Source organism: Pelophylax lessonae (genome assembly GCF_965119305.1).
Source record: "Pelophylax lessonae genome assembly, chromosome: 10".
Lineage (NCBI taxonomy): Eukaryota > Metazoa > Chordata > Amphibia > Anura > Ranidae > Pelophylax > Pelophylax lessonae.
In genome coordinates, this window is record NC_138777.1 from 213,288,696 (window position 1) to 213,303,240 (window position 14,545).

General features: G+C 46.1%; 1 protein-coding gene across 1 annotated transcript in view; it reads right to left on the bottom strand.

Annotated features, from left to right (window-relative positions):
- USP10 (ubiquitin specific peptidase 10) overlaps positions 1-13,888 on the bottom strand; it is a 101,686-nt gene extending 87,798 nt beyond the window's left edge. Inside the window, exon 1 of the mRNA XM_082270408.1 lies at positions 13,744-13,888. Within this exon, the coding sequence (XP_082126534.1) occupies positions 13,744-13,851 (108 nt within the window). The 5' untranslated portion in view covers positions 13,852-13,888. The remainder of the gene's footprint in view (positions 1-13,743) is intronic.
- Between the last annotated feature and the right edge of the window lie 657 nt (positions 13,889-14,545).

Genomic DNA, 14,545 nt, shown 5'->3' on the forward strand with positions numbered 1-14,545 from the left:
TGAAATTGGAGGTGCAAATCTCACTGATCTGCGGCTTTAAAATCACACTGAAGTGCAATTTCAAAGCTACACTGGTGTGAACCGGGGCTAAAGGATATCCACACACACTATATAATCTAATTACACAATCTTCATTAGATTTGCTATCAAATAGGTAAAACAAGGGCCGCCCTGATACAAATTGTGTAGGTGTCTGTCCGAATGTCATTCTGGTAAATCCAAAGCTGGCCATACACTCTACAATCTGATCATACAATTTCTATAAACTCTCCTTTACCAAAACCATGTAAAAAGGAAAAACAAACCTAAACAATGCTTTCACTTTGTAACCAATCAGGCAGGTCCTATACTACATAATTGAGGGTAGATCTAGCGGAGATTGTACAATCAGATTGCATACTGTATGGTCACCTTAAAGTGGAACTTCCCACTCCAAATAAATACTGATTATTTTTAATCCTCATGCTGCTAGCATTAGTAAACAGATAGGAAAGTATATTATATATATATATATATTTTTTTTTTACATTTCTTCAGTTACTTCCTGGTTTCCTGCCTAGGCAAATGTCGTCATACATCCCATGAGTCATCAGGGGAGGAGGAGGAGGAGTTTTCTCAGCTGAGCACACTCTCCTGTATGCATACTTGAGCTATGGGCAGGAAGTAAATGCTAAGCAATAATAAAAAGGTGCTTTATACCGATCCACATTAAATATAATAGGAATTATCAAAACAGGTGATGGTGTCAACATAATGTATAAGTGTCCATTCACACTGGTACGACTTGTCAGGCGACTTGGTCAGCCTGACAAGTCACGCACCGTCGCTCCCACTGTGCGGTACAGGAGCCGTTCTAATAGGAGCGACACAAGTCGTTCCGACTTAGAAAAAGGGTCCTGTACTACTTCGGGGCGACCTCGGAGCGACTTGCATAGACTTCCATTATGTGAAGTCCGTGCAAGTCGCGCTGCACGCGACTTCACAGGTCGCCCCCTAATTTGGAGCGACCTAAATGTGAACGGGGTCTTACTGTAAAATATATTTATATTATATATATACACACATATACACACATATCCATAATGTGATGAGTCCCAAACAAATATAGATAAATATATGATATGGAGAACGTTTGACCACTTTTAACTAAATATACATGCAAACGCAACTAATATATTTTTGGTTGCGTTTTGATATTTCTTTGTTTTGTACATTGTTGTATTATTAGCCACTAACTCCAGTTATCTTTTCACCTTAAGAAATGTCTTGATTATTGTTGGTCCTGATGAAGCTAGTGTCGAAACGCGTTGACCTCTAATCAGACAGACCTCATAAAGTCAAGTATTGGTTGATAATCAGATCAATTCCTGAATATTTATATATCTCCATATTGTTGTAATGTTATGATATGTGGTCTTTTTTTGTTTGTTTTAGGCTCGGTTCACACTATTGCGATGCGGGAAGGCTGCAAATTCACAGCCTGTACCCGCATCGCACACGCACCCCCGGCAGTTCACACTGCCATATGCGATCCGCTGGGGGTGTCAATGTAATCTTAACGACACCCCCAGTTTGATCGCATATCGCAGTGCGATCGTGCAGTTCGCACAGGATCGGATCGCACAAGTGTGAACCGCTGTGCGATCCGATCCTGATGCGGCAGCAAAAATGCCTCCTGTGCGTCTTTGCTGCGGGTGCGGTGCGAATTTAGCCATACAAACTGTATGGCTAAACTCGCACCGCACAGCTGATCGCATGTCATGTCGGAGCAGTGCGCTCCGACATGACATGCGAACCCGGCACACGCAGAAGTGTGAACCGGCTCTTAGGGCCGGTTCACACTACTGCGGGTGCGCCGATCGCATGTAATTCGGAGCGCACTGCTCCTTCATTACATGCGATCGGATGTGCGGTGCGAATTCAGTCATACACTTTGTATGGCTGAATTTGCACTGTATCCGCACCAAACTCGCACATGACCCTTTTTTCCAGCAGCATCAGGATCGGATCGCACAGTGGTTCACACTTGTGCGATCCGATCCTGTGCGAACTGTCAGATCGCACTGCGATATGCGATCAAACTGGGGGTGTCGTTAACATTTAATTGAAACCCCCAGCGTATCGCATATGGCAGTGCGAACTGCCAGGGGTGCGTTTGCGATGCGGGAACAGGCTGAGAATTCGCAGCCTTCCCGCATCGCATAAGTGTGAACTGGGACTTATGATGTGAAACTTTTTAATGGAGTATGGAGGTTTCCCATCCCCTGCTCTGTGATTTTAAAATGTATGTAATACAAGTCTCTCTTTTAATAATTACGTGTATCAAGTCTATCTTATGATGTGGGGATAGTTTTAATAATTTTCTTTTTTCCTTAAACACACGTTGGCGCGAGTGTTTTTTCTTTTCTCATATCTTATGATGTGCCTTTGAAAGTTTAGCACTTTTATTAATGTTCAGCTAGTTTCCAACAAACATTTCCCTTTTTTCTTTATAATTTGGATTATGGCACCGGGCTGGTAGCTCATCCTGGCATAGATAAATAGGACAAAGAAAGTGGGGTTCCCCTTGTGGGACTTTAAAGGCACATAAAATATATACTGTGTAGAAAATTATATGAAAAGAGTATTGAAAAATATAAATTTTATTGTAAACACAAATAATAATTAAAAACAGTACAGGCAAAGGAGAGACAGATATATCAACCGTAGTAGTCTGAACTAAAACCCAACATGTTTCGAAGCCAAAGGGAAGATTTTGCTTCTTCTTCAGGGGAGGGGTTCAAACGGTACTCTAATGAATAAAAAAGTATAAATAGTACAAAAACCATAAATTTTGGGGGGTTTTTTTAAGGAAGGAAGATATTTCAACATAACTTTATAGAGTTTTATACAGTTATTATAATAACAATAGTGACGAGTACTTACAGGGTTGAGAAAATAACTGTACTCAGGTAGCCTGCACGGTTAAAAACATCTGGTGGGTGCGAGTGTCCTTGCAGTCAAAAATGCAATAAGTAAGATGGTAAATGGTTATTCTAGACTAGGCTAGAAGTACTCGTCACTATTGTTATTATAATAACTGTATAAAACTCTATAAAGTTATGTTGAAATATCTTCCTTCCTTAAAAAAACCCCCCAAAATTTATGGTTTTTGTACTATTTATACTTTTTTATTCATTAGAGTACCGTTTGAACCCCTCCCCTGAAGAAGAAGCAAAATCTTCCCTTTGGCTTCGAAACATGTTGGGTTTTAGTTCAGACTACTACGGTTGATATATCTGTCTCTCCTTTGCCTGTACTGTTTTTAATTATTATTTGTGTTTACAATAAAATTTATATTTTTCAATACTCTTTTCATATAATTTTCTACACAGTATATATTTTATGTGCCTTTAAAGTCCCACAAGGGGAACCCCACTTTCTTTGTCCTAATACTAGGGATGTGGCACACATAAAGCGCTAGGCTGAAGCACCCCATTCAGGCATAGATAAATAGGTGAAAATCCAAAAGCACTGATAATATGATAAAAAAAAAAAAAAGTCCAGTGATGAATACAAAGTAGACAATTACAAAAAAGCTCCTCCATCATGCGATGAAGTGACGAAGTTACTTGTCACTCTGAGTATTGTGGAATATTATATATGATTAGTGATTGAACTATTTCGGTTTATCATTGCCGATACCGATATTTTGGCCAATGCATATCAGTATCAGCCGATATGTGCCGGTATTTAAAAACATTAAAAAAAAAAAAAAAAAAACTCTTGACAGGTACTCTTGTGGAGAGATCTGGGGGTCTACAAGACCCTAAAACCCTTCCTCTGTCCTTAAAAGCATTCAAACGTCAAGTTTGGCAGTTTTGAATGCAGTCATTTTTTTAAATCTGGAGACGTTACCCAGAAGTGATGTCATGACATCACTTCCGGGTTTTTGCATGGAATCCTGATCAGAGCTGAATGCGGCTTTGATCGGGTCTTTGGCAGCCGTGCAGGCTGGTTGCCCGGGTCTCCTTGTGGGGCGGGGAAGCTGGCAGGGGGGGGCGGAGGGTTGGGGGCGTCCCCTCCCGTTCCTTGTAATGACAGCCGAGTGGCTTCTCAGCCTCATCAGTTACATAGTAGGTGAGGTTGAATAAAGACAATAGTCCATCCAGTTCAACCTGTGTAGGTGTGTGTGGCTGTAATCATCTCACATAGCCCAGTTGTCAGTACAAGTCAGCCGACCGTCGGCTATGGACGCCGGTACCGGGGTGATGCCTCTAGCTGCAGGGATCACTCTGGTACAAGCACCTTCCCGAAATATCGGTAACCTCAGGGGCTGATTCCGATATATCCGGGAAAGTGCAGATCGGCCCTCGATATATAACGGCTTTGCCGATAATCGGTCGATCCCTAATATATATATATATATCAGAACATTTTAGGCCACTAGGACCTAAATCGCTTGCTAATCTAGATATGTTTCCAATCCACTGCTGAACCATACAAGTCTGCCAGCAATCAGAATTCATGGATACAGGAGAAAACACAGAGAGGGGATAATAGTGGAATCCCGTTTCTGTACAAAATATTTATATATATTTTTTGTGTCAATAAAGTGTAGAACGGACCGTATCGTGAATTGCCAGCTTAACCACTTCTCCCTGACAGTACGCATATAATGTGGCCTCACTGAACTGGGCTTTTTTTTCCTGTTGGGCTGCACATTTGTGCAAGGCCAGATTTACATCTCTGGAGCCTATAGGCAGTGAATTCTATGTAAATAACACACTAAAGTGAATTTTAGGGCAAACAAACGCAACAAACTACCCAAATTTTTGGTAAAATATAAAAGAGGAGCCTACTAAACACTTACATCCTGTGAGTGAATATTGTGTGACAACAAATTGCTTGTCATTACTACACTTAGGTGGCACTTCCTTTAATCCCTCTTTTTCATGCTTGCTAGACTGAGGACAGCTGCCTCCTGTACATTTCTGATCTTGCCAACCTATGGACTATTACTGTATGGACTTCTGTATATCAATGTTTTTTGCTGATACAGCAAACATATTTTACACCAGATAGATTGTGTTTTTTCATGGATACCCAACACGTTGTTATACTTTGAAGTGTGAGTGCGCCCATGAAATGGCGAAATACGGGTACCCTATGTTTTCTATATGCAATGCTTCAAAACCCCCCCTATAGGTATCAGTTTAGCTTTACAGAGGGGATTTGGTGTTAGAATTATTGCTCTCACTCCGGCGTGTGCAGTGATATGCAACTTGTATCGCAATCAACGATTTCACATGTAGGCACCCCCGACACATGCGATTACATTCGTATATGAGAGGGGGGGGGGGATTTATGTGTTGGGTGTAACTTTTTGCATGACAGTGATGATTTTTAGGTGACAGGTTCTCTTTTATGAGACTAATGGCGCTTTTCCACTGCATGGAACCGAACGGTTCGGCTCGCTTTTGTGCTTTTCCACTGCTGGTACCGCATGGTATTGTGTAGGAACGGTTCGGTACGGTACGGCGCGGCGGCGCTTTTCCACTGCATGGAACCGAACGGTTCGGCTCGCTTTTGTGCTTTTCCAGTGCTGGTACCGCATGGTACGGTGTAGGAACGGTTCGGTACGGTACAACGGCGCTTTTCCACTGCATGGAACCGAACGGTACGGCTCTCAAAAAACAGTACCACCTCGATTGTGGTTCCAAGAGGTACCATACCCGGTACCATATCCCACAATCCTTTGCATGCAGTCACTACTAGCCACTGATTGGTCAGAGAATCCCACCCACCCCGTTGTTATCCCACCCACTTAACTTTAGTACTACTTTAGTGGAAAAGAAAAACCATACCGTACCGAACCATTCCAACACCATACCATGCGGTACCAGCAGTGGGAAAGCAAACCGGGCCAAGCAGGGCCAAGCTGGTACTTGCAGTGGAAAAGTGCCAATACAGGGTCTAAAAGACCTGCCATGTCAGGCCCACAGATAGGCAAGCGGAGTCCGGATTACCTGGCGGGGGTGCGGAGTGCCAGGACTGGGGGTGTGTGGAAGCAATCAGGCAGCAGCACAGCTTTTGTCAGATTTACACACACTCCTGGTAGCTGCAACCACCAGACTGTGCGAGAACCACCACCCCCGCTGTCAGGCCCGTACAACCTGGCAGCAAAAAGGGTTAAAAAAAACACCACAAACATACCTACAGGGCCTAGTGCAGTGATGGCGAACCTTGGCACCCCCAGATGTTTTGGAACTACATTTCCCATGATGCTCAACTACAATGCAGAGTGCATGAGCATCATGGGAAATGTAATTCCAAAACATCTGGGGTGCCAGGGTTTGCCATCACTGGTCTAGTGCAAGGGTCTTCAAACTATGGCCCTCCAACTGTTCTGAAACTACAATTCCCATCATTCCTAGTCATGTCTGTGAATGTCAGAGTTTTACAATGCCTCATGGGATCTGTAGTTCTGCAACAGCTGGAGGGCCATAGTTTGAGGATCCCTGGTCTAGTGGAAACTCTGGCCCTGTATATGCATACTGTCGGTGGGAAGGGGTTAGGCAGGCCATACAATATTCAGTCTGATATACAATTTCTGCGTATCCTTTGTGCTGGAAACGCGCTCCCAGAACGGAGCCCGGGCTCTCACTGGGAGCCCTGGAACGCCATGTTTCGGGTCACCTGATTGCTGTGATTGCCTCTGATTGGTTATCACAGTCCCCGTCTCTCGCTCCGAATGGACGGAGAGATACATTGTATTTTTCTCTCTTTGCAGGGAATAAGATATATAATGTATAAAAAAGAAAAAAAATGAATATAGCTGGATCAATGTTTGATCTCGGTCAGTGCCAGGATTGTTTGGGTTAAGGGTCAAAGAAGAAGAATTTTTTTTTTTTTTTTTAAGGATTTTATACAATTTGTATCAGTGTCTGTGTTTTTTTTTTTTTGGGGTGAGCAAAATGTGCAATTTTTTCTTGGCTATACTGTGGGTACGTACAAACACATAGGTGCATCTCATAATTAGAATATCATCACAAAGTTCATTGTTTTCAGTAATTCAAATCAAAAAGTGAAACTCGTTTTATATAGATACGTTACACCCGGAGTGATAGAGTTCAAGCATTTCTTCCTTCTAAATTTTGATGAGCTAGTGAAAACCCAAAATTTAAATATCTCAGAAAATTAGAATATTACATAAAACCAATAAAAAAGTTGAAGACAGAAATGTTTGCAAAAAAAAAAAAGCCATGTCCATGTACAGTATAGTATGCACCCAATACTTGGTCGGGGCTCCTTTTGCATGAATTACTGCATCAATGTGGCGTGGCATGGGGGCGATCAGCCTGTGGCACTGCTGAGGCGTTATGGAAGCCCAGGTTACTTTAATATCGGCCTTCAGCTCATCTGGCTCTTGTGTCTCTCATCTTCCTCTTGACAATACCCCACAGATTCTCTATGGCAGGGATTTCCAAACTACGGCCCTGCAGATGTTGCAGAACTACACATCCCATGAGGCATTGTAAAACTCTGACATTCACATACATGACTAGGCATGATGGGAATTGTAGTTCCTGAACAACTGGAGGACCGTAGTTTGGGAATCTCTGCTCTATGGAGTTTAGGTCAGACGAGTTTGCTGGCCAATCAACCACAGCGATACCCTGATTTTTTTTTTTTTTTTTTTTTATTGGACTTTTATAATATTCTTTTTTCTGAGATACTGAATTTGGGGTTTTCACGAGCTGTAAGCCATAATCATCAAACATAAAAGAAAAATGCTTGAAATATATCACTCTGTGTAATGAATCTATCGATCTATATATTTATATGTATGTATACGAGTTTCGCTTTTTGAATTACTGAAATAAATAAAACTTTTTGATGATGTTCTAATTTTATGAGATGCACCTGTATAAAATATCGCTGCCATCCTCAGGAACAGAAGAATTTATTTTGGGTTGTTTTTTGGTGGCTTTTTATTATTTTGGGGCAGTTCTCCGAGATTTTTCATGTAAACTTATATTGGATTTTTTAGTAATAAAGAATTGTTTGTAATGCATTATTACAATGCTGGTGTTAAAAAAAATTAAAGTGTATGCTGTGACCATAGATCTCCATTAGGAGTGTGGGGAAGGGGGGAGATTTATGCCTCGTACACACGCAACAATCATCGGCCGACCGATCGGCCGTCTTTTGTCCAGTGTTGTTGTGTTGGTTGGAATGTGCCTAGACTGCACACAAATTTTGTCGGCCAACAAAAACCAACTTCAGAAGTGATGTCATGTTCTGGTTTACTTTCCGTGTGTTTTTTCTTCTCTGAGCATGCCCAGTCTTGCTCATCAGATTTTTGTCTGCCGAAATCTGTACTGACTGAGGAACAATCGGCCGTTGTGGTGAAAGACAACAAAAATTTTATAGCATGCACACCAGATTTTATTCGGCCGAAAAGTCGCAGTCGGTTGTCGGAAGCATCATACTAACAAGCCGACAATCGGCCGATCGGACATTGGCCGAAAATTCACGGCCAACAATCGATGAGTGTGTACGGGGCTTTAGTAATGGGGGGGTGGATAAGCCGGTCATAATTTATATGTTTTAGCACTGTGTGCCGGTCTCTTTACAAAAGCTGCCAGAAATCCAGCGAGCCCTGAACTTCCTGCAGCGAGCTGACCGCTTAGTACAAGAAGTTTGGAGCTCATTGGTTTTCTGCAAACATCTACAGCTCGCCCGAAAAGGTGAATATCCAAAAAGCCGATCGAACAAGAATAAAATACTAGAGTGTGTGTGGAAGGGGTTTATTTATTCTGGAGAGGACAGAACAGGATGGTACATCCAGAATTTGGAGTACTCACCACAGCCCCCTCCTGTACAGACTACCTCACTTCCTGTTGTTCCAGCAGACAGGAAATGGAGGAAAATCTCCCCATGGAGACAAACAGATGGGAGTTTAGAGTAGTGATCGACCGATTATCGGCAAAGCAGATGATATAACGGGAAAAGTGCATATCGGCCCTCGATGTATTAGAATTGGCCCCTAAGGTTGCCGATATTTCGGGAAAGAAAGTGCTGTACCGGAGTGATGTCTGCAGCTAGAGGCATCACCCCGGTACCGGCGTACATAGCCGACGGTCGGCTGTCTTCCAGGTATTCAGCGCAAGATTTTTAAAAAATGACAGCGTTCAAAACAGCCAAACTTGGCGTTTTGAATACTTTAAGTGCAGAGGAGGGGTTTGGGGTCTTTTAGACACCACAGTACCTGTCAAAAAAAAAATTGGTTTCGGCAACGAAAAACCGTTATCGGTCGATCACTAATTTAGAGCAGAACCCCGGCCAGAAACCAAAATAAAACTGAATAGTCCATTAAAAACGAATCAGCTTCTTCAGCAATATTCGCCTTCAGACCTCATTCACACTGAATGCAGCTTTAAAATTGTGCAACGCCACCTAAAATCGCAGCTGCATGCCAATGTGACTTCAGGTGCAACTTTGAAGACATCTGTGCGGCTTCATGCACAGAGGTCTATTCAAGCTGCACCCAAAATCACCAACAGTAGTGCAGGAACTACTTTTTCAAATTGCGGCGGCACTGCAAAGTCGGCGTCGCATGGATTTGAACAGTGCGATTAACGCTCCAATGTCAAGGAGAGCTCAGGATTGGTTCTCACCAGATGCAGTTCACTGCATTTTTACTTTGCATCAAAAATGCATGGACAGTGTTGAATATCGATTTCATCTGCCCTAGTTCACAGCAGTGCAGTCAATAAAAGTAGAACATGTTGAATTTTTTTCTGCATGGAATTTGGCAAAATGCACCAAAAACGCGCATGTCATCATAAGATAAAAGTAAAAAAAAAAAAAAGTGGGGGGAAAACGCACCGGAACGCATCAAAAAACGCACGTCCTCTTATGAGATAAAGAGGGCAAAACGCACCGGAACGCATCAAAAAGAAATGCATTTGAAAAGCAGAAACTGTGGTGTGAACCAACCCTCAATCCAGAGGTTTACCTTGCAGTACTTTTTCTCTCTCACTAGATGTCCTCAGTCTGGTGGCCAGCATCCTAAAGCCATTCCTCTGAGCCCAGGTTGTCCTGGACCTGCAAAGGAGAAGCAGCGCACAGCTCATCTGTCACTCCGCTCTCCCCTCCGCTCAGCATGCTTCTATTAAGCGCGAATGGCCCCTGGTTTTTGCTTCTTCCTCCCCCAGTCTGAGCAATCTGTGTCTTCTTGTAGGAAAAGAATTAGCCGCACATCCAGGGATTCCCATAGGTTTCAAATACCTTTATTTCCAAAAAGTTGCAAGTGATGACACCAAAGACACCAGCATAAAGTCTCGTAGACGCGTTTCACACATACATCTTGTGCTTAATCTGTGTCTTCTACATGTTACAAGAGGACTAAAGGCAGCCCCCCCCTATTTTGAAGTAATGGGGGGTTATAACTAGTGATCGACCAATATTGTTTTTTTTAACACCAATATCGATATTTTGGTCATCAGATATCGGCCGATATTTTCGGACATTACATTTTTTTTTTTTTAATGTCTACAGGTACTCTTGTGGAGGGATCTGGGGGTCTAAAATACCCCAAACCCCTCCTCTGCACTTAAAAGCATTCAAAACGCCAAGTTTGGCTGTTTTGAATGCTGTCAGTTTTTTTAATTCGGCGCCGCCAGTACCAGGAAGTGATGTCATGACTTCCGGGTACTCCGTGCCGAATTTAAAAAATGGAGACCCGGTCAGATGGCGGCTGTGCAGGTAGGAGACCCGGGGTGAGCCACGGAAGGCGGCAGGATGGGGGGGGGGGGCGTCCCCTCCCACTCCTTGTAATGACAGCCGAGAGGCTTCTCAGCCGCATCAATTGTCATTACAAGACAGCCGACCGTCCACTATGGACGCCGATACCGGGGTGATGCCTCTAGCTGCAGACATCACTCCGGTACAGCACTTTCCTGAAATATCAGTAAATCCAAAGGCCGATTCCGATATATCGGTCGATCGCTAGTTATAACCCCAGTCAGTCATTTTTGTTGCCATCTGTGTCACATTAGGGAGACGTCCCCTTTATTTCCTTCCCATACATACCAGAACTAGTGTCCCCATTGTGAGATAACCCCCCAATTCCTGGGACAATCCAAAGTTTGGGGTTTTCTTTCACTTTCTGTGATATCAGCACCTCCGTGCCGCAGCTCCCTGAGTCCATTCCGACACGAAGCCATGGCTAGGCCCAGCCCCCTCATTGGCTCACTGACCAATGGTGCTCCTCTGCTGTCTCAGCCAATGAGGAGAGAGTCCCGGGCAGCTGAGTCTCTCCTGCAACATTGCTGGATAGAGATGGGGCTCAGGTAAGTATTAGGGGGGGCTGCTGCACACAGAAGGTTTTTGTATCTTACTGCATAGAATTCACCTTCTGCCTTAACTACCACTTGAAGATCTGATAACTGTAAGCACCCCCGGCAGTGGAGCTTCAATGGGGTTTCAATACTCCGATACACCTGCAGGACGACTCGTTTTGTTGAAAAACCGGCTGGATCACCAGGTGGAAATAAAACAGAAGGGGAAAAAAGCCTAAAAAAAAAAATAAAAAATGTAATAATAATTCAGCCACCACATCAAATGATTGGTAAGCTGCAATATATTATATACCACTTAACAGCTGATCACTGTAAGCGCCCCGTTATCGGGTACAGAGGTCTATTTAAATCAATGGCAATGGCTGCCAGACAACCCCAACACCCTTGGGGTCTTGGGGACAGGAAGTGAAGGGAAATCTCCCCAAATCCTAAGAGGGGGGGTGGGTAAATTCACTCTTAGTTCTTTATGTACACTTACAGGTGCAATGAAGCAGAATTAAACCTGAGAGGTGAGTGGCATTCAGAGAACATGATAGGACAATGACAGATCCAATCACAGAGCAGGGATGAGGACACCGTACATTCCACCTATAGATGTCCATGGAAGGAGCGCCGCCCTGAGGGTTCCCTCTGATAGAGAAGCGCCCCTGATTTCCGCACTTCTTTTAACTATAAGAAGAGCGAAGTGCCAGGATGGAGGAGAGGGAGGAGCTCCAGAACCAGCCAGAGGTCCACATCACTTCCTGATAGAATCTGATTGGTCAGTAAAGACAGCAACTTCCTGTATCCAGGGAAATGACATCACATTGTATCCAAGTGAGAGGACGTTACATTGTAACCAGAGGGATCACATGGGAGGAAACGCTCCTTACTGACAGCTCCAATCCACAGATAGAGTCCAAACCTACAGTACAGGCGCCACAAATCTCCCCCCACCTCCCTCATAATACCAAACAATTACCCCCCTCCCCCCCCCCATTGATACCCAAGAACCTCCCTCATTATTACTCCAGAACACTCCTGCTCCGCCATTTTACCAAAATGCCCCCCCCCCCAATTAATGTTCAAGAAAAACTCCCTCACCACCATTAATACCCAAAAATGACCCCCCTCCCCCAACATTACCATCACAGAACAACTCCTGGGAATGACCCCCTCTTCCATCATTAATACCCCAGATAATCTCCCCTCCTCCACAAATACTCAACAACTGCTCCTCACCCCCAACAATGACCTACAACCCCCCCCCCCCCCGCTGCCAATACCCCAGAGCGTCCCCCCTCAGCCGTTGCCAATACCCTGGAACGCCCCCCCTCCACCACCATCAGTACCCCGGAAAGTCTCCCCCTCCTCTGCCATCAGTACCCCAGAACGGGACGTCCCCCCCTCCATCGGAACATCTCCCCCTCCTCCGCCATCAATACCCCGGAATGCCCCCCCTCTCCTCCGCCATCGGAACCCCGGAACGTCCCCCCCCCTCCACCAGAACCCCCGGAACGTCTCCCCCCTCCTCCGCCATCAGTACCTCGGGAACGCCCCCCCTCCACCAGTCCGGAACATCTCCCCCTCCGCCATCAGTACCCCAGAACGGGACGCCCCCCCCTCCATAGGAACCCCAAAACGTCCCCCCTCCTCCGCCATCAGTACCCCGGAACGCCCCCCCCTCCACCATCGGAACGTCTCCCCCCTCCTCCGCCATCAGTACCCTGGGACGTCTCCCCTCCACCATCGGAACCCCGGAACGTCTCCCCCTCCTCCGCCACCATCGGAACCCCGGAACGCCCCCCCCCCCTCCACCATCGGAACCCCGGAACATCTCCCCCTCCTCCGCCATCAATACCCCGGAATGCCCCCCCTCTCCCCCGCCATCGGAACCCCGGAACATCCCCCCCTCCACCAGAACCACAGAATGTCTCCCCCTCCTCCGCCATCAATACCCCGAAACGCCCCCCCCCCTCCATCGGAACATCTCCCCCTCCTCCATCAATACCCCGGAACCCCCCCTCCATCGGAACCCCCGGAACGTCTCCCCCTCCTCCGCCATCAGTACCCCAAAATGCCCCCCCAGGATCTACACCCCCAATGATTCCACTTCCTCCATCATTAATACCCCAGATTCCCCCTCCCCCACCTCTAAAACCTCTCCCTGCCCCCTCCTCCGATACCCCGGGCTCCTCCCCCCTCTATTATGACTCAGTAATACCCCGGGCCGCCCCTCCCCCCCTCTCTGTAGTGAATACCCCGGGGTGGCCCCTCCCTCTATACTGCCCCGGTGTGGGGGATGGGGAGGGGCCCCACGTGTGCTCGGGATCCCGGAGAGGGCCCGGTGAGAAGGCAGACATGAGGCCGGACCCCTCCCCGGCAGTCCCGGGACACCCGCCCGCCGACACCTTACCTGCGCGCTCGGGGAGGCCATGGCGGACACTTTCAATGAGTGAGGCCGATCATGCCGCTTCCCCCGCCGCCGCCATCTTCTCTGCTGCGCGCTCACCGCACCGCGCATGTGCCGGAGCCCGCCCACCGCAGCACGTGATCCCTACAGGGGGGAGGAGGGTGGAGAGGGCGTGACCGACTGAACCGAGCAACAGGCGAGCGCACCGTAATAGGAAGGGGCGTGGCAAAGAAGGGGGGGGCTCGCCTCTGACTCCTAGAGAGAGGGCGTGTCCGGCAACATGAGAAGCGAGAGAACACGTGACACTCAGAGGGGAGAGGCGGTGACAGGCAAGGGAGGGGGTGGAGCCGCAGCCGTGTGCTCCTATAGAAGAAGGGGTGTAGCCGACATGCTGTAACAAGAAAGAGGCGGGGCCACTTCTGTATAAAGAGGGCCAGCAGGAAAGGAGAGTCCATAGGTGCTAGAGGGTCCGCTTCTAACACTTTAATACCAGGCGGGTCTCTGACTCTTCTTGTTTACAAGTAAAAATCAGTATTGTTTGCTAGAAAATGACCTAGAACCCCCCCAACATTATATGTTTTTTAGCAGAGACCCTAAAAAATAAAATGGCAACCGCTGCAATATTTTATGTCACGCGGTATTTGCACAGCGGTCTTTCAAACGCTTTTCTTTTTTTTAACCACTTTACCACCGGAGGATTTTGCTGTCATATGTCTGGGCCACTTTTTGCGATTCGGCACTGTGCGAATTTAACTGACAATTGCGCGGTCGTGCGATGTCGTACCCAAACGAAATTTACCTCCTT